At 45.0% G+C, this 13412-nt stretch overlaps 1 protein-coding gene across 1 annotated transcript in view; it reads left to right on the forward strand.

Moving 5' to 3' along the window:
* The window catches only part of SPON1 (spondin 1), a 276795-nt gene that overhangs the window by 154658 nt on the left and 108725 nt on the right, over window positions 1-13412 (forward strand). The window contains exon 6 of the mRNA XM_024118692.3: window positions 7778-7926. Within this exon, the coding sequence (XP_023974460.1) occupies window positions 7778-7926 (149 nt within the window). The remainder of the gene's footprint in view (window positions 1-7777; window positions 7927-13412) is intronic.

The raw sequence follows: 13412 nt of genomic DNA on the forward strand, positions 1-13412 counted from the left end.
GGGCCTCTCACTGTTGTGGCCTCTCCCGTTGTGGAGCACAGGCCCCGGACGCGCAGGCTCAGCGGCCATGGCTCACGGGCCCAGCCGCTCCGCGGCATATGGGATCCTCCCGGACCGGGGCACGAACCCGTGTCCCCTGCATTGGCAGGCGGACTCCCAACCACTGCGCCACCAGGGAAGCCCCCTCTGGCTTTTCTTATGCTCTGCTTTTGCACATAGAGATCCCTCTGCAAAAAAAAATACGCTTCCTGATTGCCTAATTGCCTAAATACCCCCTAATTGCCTTTCTAATTCCTACTTATCCTTCAGAGTGCAGCTCAACTGCCATCTCCTCCAGGAAGCCTTCTCTGGTATAGTCTGGGTTAAATGTCCCCTTATTTATGCTTTTTTATCACTCTGGTTTTGCCTTTATCAAAGCTGTATTGTTGGGCTTCCCTGGTGGCGCAGTGGTTGAGAGTCCGCCTGCCGATGCAGGGCACACGGGTTCGTGTCCCGGTCCGGGAAGATCCCACATGCTGCGTAGCAGCTGGGCCCGTGAGCCATGGCTGCTGAGCCTGCGCGTCCGGAGCCTGTGCTCCGCAACGGGAGAGGCCACAACAGTGAGAGGCCTGCGTACCGCAAAAAAAAAAAAATCTGTGTTGCTCACATTTTATTGTAATTGCCTGTTATGACCTATCCTTCATGCCCTCCACCCTACCCTCCACAGTGAACTTTTCAAGGACAGGGACAAAATCTGATTCTTTTCAGAGTCACCATGGCCTAGCACACATTTTAAGAAACTTTTTTTGATAAAGGGCCAGATAATAACTATTTTAGGGTTTGCAGGCCAGACGGTCTCTGCTATAACTACTTGACTCTACCGTTGTAGCATGAAAGCAGCCATAAACAATACATAAATAATATGTAAACTATAAAACTTTATTGGAACACAAACAGGGAGTGGGTATAGCTTACTAATCCCTGGCTCAGTACATAGTATTTGCCTAGTAAATGTTCATTTGATTAATTAGTTAACAGAATAGAATATTATTATGGGAGGCCTCAGGGAGATGCAAAAGACTGTAATCAGTTGCCTGAGTGTTTTCCTGGAATGGAAGAGTGACACTTATCCTGAGACCTTAAGGAAGGAAAAAAAAAGCTAGCTGAGTAAAGAAGGCAGAATGATAGAAAGTTGAGGAATTTCTGGCCTAAATGACAGATCTCCCCATGCAAGGTTTTTTCCAGTAGGCTATACTGGGACGGGATCCTAAAAACCAGAATAGCTCGGTCAGAGTGAGTTCCTGAAGAGGCCAAGAGCAGGAAGAGCCAGAGGGCGAGTACAGGCTGTGTCCTGGGCAGCACCCAGGGGCAAACCCAGAGGAGCCAAGTTCTGTGCCCAAATCCAAAGTGTCAGAAATCAGGCAGATTCTGGAATTGAGCTTAGGGTGAGAATAACCAGGGCAAGAGGGAAAAGTGAGAGGCAAGACGACTTTTACAAACAGGGCTGAAAGGTCCACAGCGTTTTTCTGTTGATCACTGGCCACGTGGTGCCCGGGTAAGTCTGGGGGTGTGTTGACCTTTGTTTTCTTAGAAAAGTTAAGTAACAAAATCATCTACTAAGAGAGAAGGGGAGAGGAGGCTAGCACTTAAAGACTGGAGGAGCTCTGGTGTAGCTACTGTAACAGATTCCATTAGGGCCCAACCAGGTCCCCAGACAAAGATTTGCTGCGATATGATGGTTGAGGCTAAGGTTGTGTAGCAGGAGGTTGTAGCAAACTAGTCCCCAAGGCTGTAGAATATTATCCAGTGAAGCGCTATGAGTGAGTGTCAAGGAAATGAATGGGTGGCTTCTGCAGGATTGGGATGGGCAGGGAAATGCAGCCACTGGCAAAGCAGTCTAGGAAATCTGGCTGTTACTGAATACCTGCCATATACAGAACACCTCAGAGAATCCATCTACTGTGCACCATGCTTCCTCCTACACCAGACAAAGGCAAGACATGGTTCCTCTTTCATCAGCACTAGCCTTCTAGGCATCATTGTGAACCCTGGTAATTTATCACCAGTGATGACAAAGAAGAGATTTCGAAAGTGAGGCGAGTACACGCATATTCAGGATGTCCCCCTAGAGTGGCTTTTCAGACAGATGCACACCTGGTTGGCTAGCAGTGTCTCAAACTCACATATCTAATCATTTCTTCCTCCCAGCTTCCCACCTGCATCGTCTCATCTATGCCTCATCCAAGCTACTGCGAGTAACCATCTAGACCCAGCTATGTGTGAGCCACTTAAACGCTGCTGGAGTCAGAGAGAGGCATGCAAACCCAAAGAGTTGTGGCCTTACCTGAGAGCCAAAGAGTTGGCAGTAGTGTTTGTTTCTCTGCCTTTCCCCTGAGGCTGAAGCCCAAGTGTTTTACCAAGGACCCCAGTGGTAGTCCCACTGAGTATTCCTTTAAGAAAGTCATGAGCATTTACTTTGTCCCCTTCTCCCCAGGCCTCCTGTTACCTGGGGCTTCTCTTCCTCTCATCCCTTATTTCCTGGAGGATGGTGGGGCCCGGGGCTAAACTCTGTGCCCCAACTAACTGGGGTCTGCTTAGCACCTCATTCTGCCAGCTCTAGACCACTGAGTCCCGTTTAGATGACTCCGTACCATTTTCTTCAGACTCAGGTTCTTGCATCTGACATTCCTGTCATCTCTGCCCACCAGTTCTAAGTCAAACTGCACCCAATCACCGAATCAGATTCCTTTTGGTCCCATGCCTTCCAGAAGCTTGTCTGGCTTTGCCCTGCCCCATTCAGATTTAATTTGACTGGCTGGTATTTACTGAGCCCATTTCGTGTGTTAACTAGTCATTACTTCGTGGACATCAGCCTCAGAAAAACACCACGCGGCTGGTCATGTCAATATCACTACTTTACAGATGAGGAAACTGAGTTGAGAGTGACTAACATAGTCAATCTAGGAAGTTTCAGATTGGAGACTAGAATACATGTTGGTCTGCTCCAAAAACCAGAGTTTTAACTACTTCACTAAACTGACTCCCACAGACTGTCCGATCCTCCCTGATCTAACCGGCTCATACCTCTGGTTCCATGTTCTCATTTCCTCTCCACTGCCCTAAGTCAGGCCCTACACAACTCATCCAGGGGATGTTGATGGATCTCCTGTTTGGTCTCCTCACCCTTGAGCCCTCTCCCCTCCTACAGCTGGCGTGTCCTGCCAGAGATGTGGTGCAGTGGGGTGGAGGAAAGCTGGGCTCTAGCACCAGACAGACCTGACTTTGAATCCCAGCATCTTCAGTCATTTACTTTGGTGATCTCAGGTTAGTTTCCTGATGTGAAAGGTGGAAATTATGATAACATCTATATCAAAAGAATTTTCTAATTAATTTTAAAGGCATATGCTACATATAAGCACTTCTTAATGTCTGAATATTTCATAAAAGTTCTTTTAAATAAACATTTGCTGTGAAGGGAGTTCTTTGTTAAATTTCTGATCCAGACATTCTTTTATAAGTTAATTGTTTGAATCTCAGAAGGCATTTTTTCCCATTGATATAGTGTTACAATAAAACAGAAGATTATAAGGCAAGCACAGTTATGTTTCTCTATTATATATTTGAACTACTAAACAATTCTATTGGGTTTGAAAAAAAGGAATTTTCTTTTTTGAGTATTTAATATAATAATATAGATCAAGTCCTTAACACAGTGCCTGGCACGTAGTAACAACTCCATGCACGTTAACTATTGTCATGTCATTCTTCCCAGAAGGAAACTTCCATCATGTTTCTCTCTCTTCCGTTGCCATTAACCACAATGGACGCTCAGAACCCTCTGCAGCCTGGCCCTGACTTTCTTTTTCATCTTATCTCTTTGTCTTCTAACTCTCCAGTCCACCTAACGGTCTCCATTTCCTGACCTCTCAATGGGATGTGGGAAAAGAGCGTGTGTTCTGGGGTCAGGCGGATCTGGGTTTGAACCCCAGCTTTGCCCCCTTGCTAGCTCTGTGAGCTTGGATAGGTTCCTTAACATCTCTGGGCCTTGATTTCCTCACTTATAAGATGACAATGAGGTTGTAGTGAGAGTTACACCTAGGAAAGCATTATGCCTAACACCTAATAGGTGTTTAATCCTCTTACCTATTTTTAAGAGAATTCCCATTCCTACTGTCCTGCCAGTTTTCCCATGGGAGTCTGCTTCCCAGGGGAACATGTCCTTCCTCTGCTGCCTTCTTGTGGATTCCTCTTGTGGATTCCCATAGTGCTTTCTGTCTATAAAACTACAGAGACTTTTTTTCGCACAGTTCTTTAAAGTTTTCGTAGTTCTCTCCCAAACCAGCCCAATTAATTTGCACAACTCTGGGAGATAGTCCAGACTAGTAATTATTATCTCTATTTTTAAATGGTGAACTGGGGCTCTCAGAGATGGAATGACTGATTCGTGGTCACGAATGGAGGGCTGGAGCCCAGGTCTTCCGGCTCTCCGTCACCGTGCCCCCTCCCCCCATACCATTCTGCACGTGAGTGACTGCCACTCACCTGAATTCATTGTTATTTCTAACATTGCAGATTGTTGTTCCATGAGTGCCTACCTTGTCCCCCAGGGAGGATGTGGTCTGCTCCCACACCTTAGCCTAGTGCCTTGCAGGTATCTATTACGTGGATGATGTCATTCAATGTATTGAAATTTGTGACTTTGAATCCTTGAATTTGGAATTAGCTGCTCCATCCCCTTTGCTCTGTGTTCTTGTTTTTAGAACTCTGAACATGCTCGATTATAGGTAATCTGCTTATCCATCTGTTTCTCCACCCCCAGACCATGAGTCCCTCCAGGACAAGCACCATATCCAGTTCCTGTCGGTGCCCAGGGCCTGCCACTGTGCTTGGCACATAGTAAATGGAAGTTGAATGAATAAACTAGAAAGAGCCATCTGGGTCCATCCCCTAATCCCCCTGTGATTGTGCTTGTTCCTATTCTTTTATCTTAGTTCATATTATGTATCTCTTATCTCCTATATTGAAATAAAGGCAGGTTCATGTTTTACTCATTTTTGTAGCCTCCCAAACAACCAGGGAAGGAGGAAACTATAATTATTGAGGGTCTATTGTGTGTCAGTGATTGCACATATATTACGTCATTATTTTAAAAATTGAATTTAATTCTTATAACAGGTCAATAAGGTAGGCATTATCACCCTTGAATTACAAAAGAGGGAGCTGGGACTCAGGGAAATAAAATAATTGGAATTTGACCAAGTTTACACAGCTTAGTAAGTGGAAATGCCGGGATTTGAATCCCTGTCTGCTGGCTCTGAGACCCATGCCTTTCCTTTTTGTTGTTGTTTGGTGTTTATTTTTAACAGCATGCAGAATAGCTGAGTGCTTTAGCCCAGTAGGAGTTAGGACTCTGCTGAACTGAGACTTGAATTTAATCACATTGAATCAAATCTGTGCCAGCCTGCTCCCAAACATTTCGAGCACATACACTGCCACCTTTTCATTTGACTGGATGAATGCTTCAGGAAACATGTACTAAGCATTCACAATGCTGCAAGCTCAGTGCTAGGCACTGGGGATACAGTCTGAAGGCAGCCTTCCTCAGGGAGCTTACAGTCTAGTGGGAAAACAGACGTGTAGCAGGGATCGTAAATGCGATCTATGCTGATAGGACAAACTAGTAGTTACCAGTGGGGAAAGGGGAAGGGGAGGGGCAAGATAGGGGTATGGGATTAAGATATACAAACTACTAAGTATAAAATAGATAAGCAACAAGGATATATTGTACAGCACAGAGAAATATAGCCATTATTTTGTAATAACTTTAACTTTTTAAAAATATTGAATCACTGTGTTGTATACCTGAAATTAATAAAATATTGTAAATCAGCTATACTTCAATTTTTTAAAAAATTTGATCAGAAGACAAGGGCCTAAATCGTTCTATGGTGGTCTTGGGAGGCTTCTGGGTAAATTATAAAGGAGGAATGAGTCAGCCATGACAAGAGGAGGAAAGCACAGAGGGAGAAGCATGTGCTGAGCCACTGAAGTATGAAATTGCAGGTAGGTTGGGTCTGGAACGAGGGGACATTTTGGTGGAACAGAGCCGGGGGAATAAGAGATGCTGAAACTGGTCTCCCTGCGTTCACATCATGAACCAAAGGTCATGAGTGGTTCTTACCCTTGCCCCTACACAAGCAGTGCTCTTGGCCTAGATGATAGCCAGGACATTCTCCCTACTCAGGAAGTGAGTTAGAGAAATAGCTGGCAACATCTGCATCTGTCTTCTCTAGGGACATGACACGGAGCTTGCATTTCCCTGATATGTGGGAAATAATGATCCAGCAGTTGGGCGGACCCACATGGTGATGTCAGATGCCTGGATCATGTCATCCTGCAGCAGGCTGGGCAGGTGGCTTTGTGCCCATGTTCTTGATGTGCCTCTGGGTCAGAGCACCCTGGGGTAGCAGGTGGCAGATGTGAACAAGATCAGGGCCTGTTCAGAATCACTTTCTTAAGTGGTGGGGTAGCGTGGAGAGTTCTGCCCACTCTGGGCTACAGGGTGATAAACTGCAAATGTCAGCTGGGTCCACTCAGTTCTAGTTGTCCTCTTCGCTATGCCTGAAAATGTTCCTTAACTTAAGACTTTATAAAACCAACCAAAGAATTGCGGACAACTGAGCCAACCCCATGATGAATTGTATGTAACTTAGTAATCAATATATATGCATCTATATTCATCACATGCAAAAACAAATCCAGGGTGGTGCTGGTGTTGACTCTCTCGTCTTCTTCCTCCCTCCTGAGATGGAAAACTCTTCAGGCTAAGTTCTCTCTTGGTCCTGTCCAGATCTTATCCTGTTCTCCCTCTGTGTCATCCATTAATTCCCTGCTACATCCCACTGCAATCATTGTCCTGCATGATCCTCGCCAAACCTCAGTAGACCGGTCATGTCCTTGTATCCAGACCACCTTTCCCATGCTTTCACATGGCTAGCCTGCCTGCCCCTCACCCTGGAAGGTATGTAAAAGCCAGCTAAAAAGCAATTATACTTCAATAAAGATGTTTAAAAAAAAAAAAAAAGCCAGCTAAAAACAGCAGTGCTTTTTCCCAGGAACTGTCAAGCCTAATTCCCCATTCACTCCTTTTACCTTTTGCTCCGTGCTGACCTCCCTAGCTCCACACTCCAATTTTGCTCCCTCTAATGCATTCTTCATGCTGCTGCCTGGATGATTTATCTAAAATTCAAATGTGATTGTTTCGTTCCCCTGCCCAGAACCCTTCAGTGGTTTCAGACCCATTCAAATGACATCTAAACTCGTTTGAGCAGGTCCCTTCCTACCTCCCTGGCATCATTTCCTGCCTCTCCCGTTGACAGTTTGTGACACAGCAATGCTAAATTACTTATGGCTCCCCAAACACACAATGTTATTTAATGTTTCTGAGTCTGCCAGAAATAGCCTTTCCTCTCTGTTCTATCTTACAAATCTGCTCACCATTTAAAAATTCTCTCAACTTTCTTCTTCTCTAAGATCCTTCCAGACAGGAGTCATCATTCTGGGCCACCTCTGTGTCTTATTTAGACATCTACCCATTGCCCTGTCATATATCCCCAAGGCATACTTGCTTACAGGGACTGTCTTATTCATCCCAGAATAGTGCAGGACCTAACACAGGGCAGGTGCTTAGCCAACGCTGCTTGAAAAATTGTCCAATTACACCTCCTCCCCATCCTTTAAGGGACTTGTGTTTTAGCCACATACACACTGATAGCTGCATCCTGATTCGCTTTCCCAGGTCGGGCAAATCACTGGTCTGCAATCATCGGTGGATCCCACTCCAAGAATTATGTGCTATGGGAGTATGGAGGATATGCTAGCGAAGGCGTCAGACAAGTTGCAGAACTGGGTTCACCGGTGAAAATGGAGGAGGAAATTCGACAACAGGTAAGAAAAACAATCACAGAAGGACCAAAACCCAGAAATGCAGTCAAGCATCCTTTAGCTTTCTTTTCCAGGGGCTCGAAATTTACAGTACAATGTGTTGGAAAATTGGTACCATAGGAAGTGAAATCTGTTTGCTGAGTTTGAGGGGGTTTATGTTCAGTAGAGGACAGAGACACAAATGTCCATCTTGTCGTCTCAGATTTTCCCTAACTGCATTTGTGGTTTCTTCAGCTTGTGCTAAAAGCTGCTACTGTGGCTGCATTGTTGGGATACCATGTCTCTGTTCTCCCAAGGGTCAGTGCGGTGGATTACGGTTTTCTTACTCTGATCCATGAGAGGGTTGGGGGAGTGACATTCAGTCTAAGCTAAAATCACCATTTCCAAAGAGAAACATTTATTTATCGACACATGCTTTTTGCATCTATGTCTTGAGGTGTTTGATAAATTAGTCAGTGATTAATCATAATCATTATAGACGGAAGCATCTTTTATGTACCATGTACTGTGTCATGTGGGCCCAGGAGCCGGACTATTATCTAGGACCCCATTCATACCAATGAGAGATAAGGGAGCAATCGTCCGTCATTCTTTTCTGTCTGTTGGGAAGTACCATCATCCCTCATCAAAAGCACTAGAAGGAGGCTGATGAGGGATCTTGAAAGAAGAGCTATGGTTTTTCGAAGATCATTCACAGGCTGCACTGTGGGGAGGAGATGGTCCAGCTTTGGCCATCACTACCCACAAAAGCCCTTTGGGCCTGAGAGAGCTGGGTAGGCACCCACATCTCACGGCTCACAAGTGCGCAGGAGGAAGTAAGGAAAGAGCAAACCGTGCTTGGAGTGTGGTCATTTCCAGCACAGGTCACTGAGAGGCTGTTGCCTGCTTAGGCTCCTGCACACATCTCCTGAGACAGGGCAGGGGCCCTGAAGACACTGGGCCCTGTGTCTCACGATGTGTATTGCAGCAGGGCAAGCAGAGCTGAGGCCCCTAGCCCTTCCTCCTGACGTCTACCATCTGGACCCCGGGCTCCCGCAAACCCTAAACTGAATGCAGCAAAGGTCACCTGATTCCTACTATAATCCCCTGAGGAATTCTTTTGGACCAGAGTCCAAAAACACCCAGGAATTAGCTTATGTTTCTCATTAATTTGATTTAAAACCTTTCTCCATTCTCAGAAAAAATGTTTAACCCAGTGTTTTGAGACAGCATGTCATTCATCACAAGTTTATCTCACCAACAACTTCGTGTTTCCCTGACTCTGACTGCCATGCCTCGTAACTGGCATCACTCATTTGGGCTACAGCACAACCATGTTCATCTGCAAAGTCATGAAGGGCTTCATATTGGTCCTGGTCTCTCCAGCCTGTCATGGAGGCAGTATCCCTTGTTTGGGTTCCTGGTTCTCAAGCATGGAATTGTGATACACTGGCTATATCTGTTCTGTTGTGTCGTATGTTGAAGAACATCTATTACAAATAATAGTTGAAATACTAAAGTTTGCACATTAATTAGATCAAGGTCAAGGGCATCTTCATAATAATGCCTATGTCACTCATTGGCTATCTTGAGAGGTTTCTGGAGAGAAGGGAAGCGTGTATGAATTGTGAGAAACTGAGACCACATTGTACCGGCAAGCATTATCTGTCATGCGTCATAGCAGTAAAAAGGCTGAAAACTGATGGATGGAACCCCCCGCCTTATGCCCCCCTTAGGAAAATGTTCTTTGCTCGGTGTGTTCCTGATCAGCACACCTGGGGTTAGCTTCTGTACACACTGACGATGTCTGGCTCTCCCAGCTGGCTAGTGTTCTTGACATTAAGCCATAACAATGTTTAATTATGGGTATTTTTGCACATGGAGTTAAAAATCCGACTGAGCATGTCCTAGGGTTTGTCACCACCTGTCAGGCCCTCTAGATGCTGAACATGTACTTTTAGCTCTCACCTCTACTTGGAGAAGACAATATTAAATTTCCCGTTTTTTCTGATAAGGAAACGGAGGCACAGTCAATAGTTAGAGAATTCCAGAACTTGATCCCAAGCCTGTCTGACTCCAAAACCTGTATGTAGTACCAGATACATAATTTGCAGAGCCTAGTGAAAATGTGGGGTCCCTTGTTCAAAACTTAAGAATTTCAAGATGGTGACACTGAATTTCACAGCACGGGGCCCTGAGAGTCTGAACAGGTCACACACTGATGAGGCCGCCCCTGCTTATCCGAGAAACTCCCCTCTCTAGCCTCTGAAATAAGCCTGTTTCCAGAGCTCTGCTAAGCCACGCATCCAGCTCCCCAGGTCCTTAGAAAGTCAGGAGGATAGAGTGATTTCAGGGTCCCTTCTCTTCCAAATAATTCATGGTTCTAAATATTGTTCCCTGCAAGCACACAATTTATTATATTTTTCTGGAAGTCAGGTAAGAAACAGCATAAAAAAGGAACAAGAATATGAATCCTCCTGGAATATAAAAGTGTCCTCTGAATAACCAGGAACCTGTTTGAACACATCTACAAACTAACACAGTGTTCTCAGCCTTTAATACATTATATCCTACCAGCTGCTCTATCAAAGAACTTGAGTCCAACCAGGATGAAAATAAAAGCCCTATTTTCCCAAGAAAGACATTTATAAGCTTCTCAGCCTTCTCTTATTATAGACTTATCGCTTGCTGCAAGTTTCAAGGGCATTACAAATCACAGCAGATATTGTTGGAGGTAAATCTTATGCTAATGGCTTTCAAACACAAATGAACAAAAAAATCGCATTAGTAGTGGAAAACTGTAATAATATTATTGAGTATAAATTTTAATGTTACTATAACTTCAAAACACCAAGAAAATTAATGAAAAATTACAGCAGCATTATTGGCAATAATGACACTGGTGGCCAGAGAGGGTGGGGGAAGGGCACAAGGTACACTTCTTAGCAGGGGACAGAGGCAAATGGGTCCTGGTGGGGACTGTGGATTAGAAATACTGAACTAAGGCTGGCCTGGCAGGTCACAAATGAGTAACCCAAGGCAGGTAGAGGCAGTAGGGAATGGCAGATCACACTTGTAGGTAGACCCAGGACCCAAAAGTGAGCTGGTGTATACTCATCTTATGAAAATGTTTCACTAAGACCGTTTCTACTTCGTTAAGTAGACATCTATGGCATGTATACTAGGTGTCTGGTTCTCTGCTGGATGTGGCCCAAAGATGGTGCCCCCTTCACCATGTTATTCATGCTAGAAAGCTAGGTATCATCCTTGATTGTGCCCCCTGTCCCAACTTCCACCTTCTCTTCTAAATTCCTCCAGGTCACTTCCTCATTACCGCACCACTATTTAAACCATCCTCATCTCTTGCCTAAATTATTGCACTACCCATCTGCTCTCCCTGCCTCCAGTCCTCTTCCTGTTTTCCACACTGCCCCACGGCCATTTTATAAAATACCAATTGGATTATGCCCCTCTCCCAATTAAGATGTTTAATGGCTCCCGACTGACAGCAAGATAAAATCGCATTAGTAGTGGAAAACTGTAATAATATTATTGAGTATAAATTTTAATGTTACTATAACTTCAAAACACCAAGAAAATTAATGAAAAATTACAGCAGCATTATTGGCAATAATGACACTGGTGGCCAGAGAGGGTGGGGGAAGGGCACAAGGTACACTTCTTAGCAGGGGACAGAGGCAAATGGGTCCTGGTGGGGACTGTGGATTAGAAATACTGAACTAAGGCTGGCCTGGCAGGTCACAAATGAGTAACCCAAGGCAGGTAGAGGCAGTAGGGAATGGCAGATCACACTTGTAGGTAGACCCAGGACCCAAAAGTGAGCTGGTGTATACTCATCTTATGAAAATGTTTCACTAAGACCGTTTCTACTTCGTTAAGTAGACATCTATGGCATGTATACTAGGTGTCTGGTTCTCTGCTGGATGTGGCCCAAAGATGGTGCCCCCTTCACCATGTTATTCATGCTAGAAAGCTAGGTATCATCCTTGATTGTGCCCCCTGTCCCAACTTCCACCTTCTCTTCTAAATTCCTCCAGGTCACTTCCTCATTACCGCACCACTATTTAAACCATCCTCATCTCTTGCCTAAATTATTGCACTACCCATCTGCTCTCCCTGCCTCCAGTCCTCTTCCTGTTTTCCACACTGCCCCACGGCCATTTTATAAAATACCAATTGGATTATGCCCCTCTCCCAATTAAGATGTTTAATGGCTCCCGACTGACAGCAAGATAAAGTCCAAACTCCTTACCCTAGCTTGAAAACCCTCTATGATCTGGCCTTGTTTACCTCCCCCATCTTATTTCTTGCTGCAGCTCTAAGCTATACCCATGCAGAACCTCTTTCAGACTCTCCGGAGCCATGTCCCTCTTGCATCTGGGCCTTCTGTCAGCCTGGAACATCTTCCAGCACCCCATCAACTGGTGAACTCCATCTATCCTTCAGGACTCAGCTTAAATGTTGCTTCTTCCTGGAAGCCTTCCTGAATTCTGTACAAAATCCATGCCCTTGCCAGGTGCTCCCACAACACCCTGTACCTCCCCCATCATTACCATCATCACGTAATGATGCAAGTCCTTGTTTGATGTCTCTCCCTCACTAAACTGCAAAGTTCAAATCCATGCTTTCCATCTCTGTATCCTCTGAGCTGGGTATAGTTTTAATTGCTTCATAATTTTTACTTGCATGAGTAATTTACTTGATAGCTTTACTAAACATCTACTAAATAAATGCCAGGCGTTAGAGATCCAACAGTGAACAGATCATTCCCTGCCTTCATGGAGTCTGCATTCTAATGGAGGAGACAAGAAGAAAAAAGGGTTACATAATTATAAATTATGGTAAGAGAAAGAAACCAACAAGAGGTGGCTAGAAAACAGCAGTAGGGTGGGACCTTGTTACTAAGGTAACAGGGAAGGTCTTTTTGAGACCATTAAGCTGAGACCCGAAAGAAAAGCACAAGGAAAAGATCATTCTAGATGGTGACAACAGCATGTGCAGAGACCCAGAAGTAGAAAAGAGCTTATCATGCTTGAAGAACTGACAGAAGACTGGTGTGGCAAGAGGGGAATCAGTGAGGGGGAGTGTGGCTCTGTGTGAATGAAGGACACACTGTCTCCACGCTGGAGAAATTCACAGATTGGGCCGGAGAGGTGGATACATAAATAACTATTTCCGTATAATGTACTTAGTTTCTTTAAGGGAATCTCTGCAGCAGCTGAGGAAATGCAAACATTAGACTGTGGCAGCCCTTGAAATTGCCATTCTCTGGGTCCCCCCAGCCTTTAACATCCCCCCTATTCCCTGAGGACACATGTTAGACACATATTAGTTTCCCTGTCCCTTCCTCTGGGCTGGCTGGGTGTGGCACCCCTTCCTGGGGCGACCACAGCTCCCTGTGCGGTCCCTCTCCTAGATTGAATGGTCCCTGCTTCCTTCCTCCCTTCCTTCCTCCCTTCCTTCCTTCCTTCCTTCCTTCCTTCCTTCCT

The sequence above is a fragment of the Physeter macrocephalus genome, chromosome 16, assembly GCF_002837175.3.
Source record: "Physeter macrocephalus isolate SW-GA chromosome 16, ASM283717v5, whole genome shotgun sequence".
Taxonomy (NCBI): domain Eukaryota; kingdom Metazoa; phylum Chordata; class Mammalia; order Artiodactyla; family Physeteridae; genus Physeter; species Physeter macrocephalus.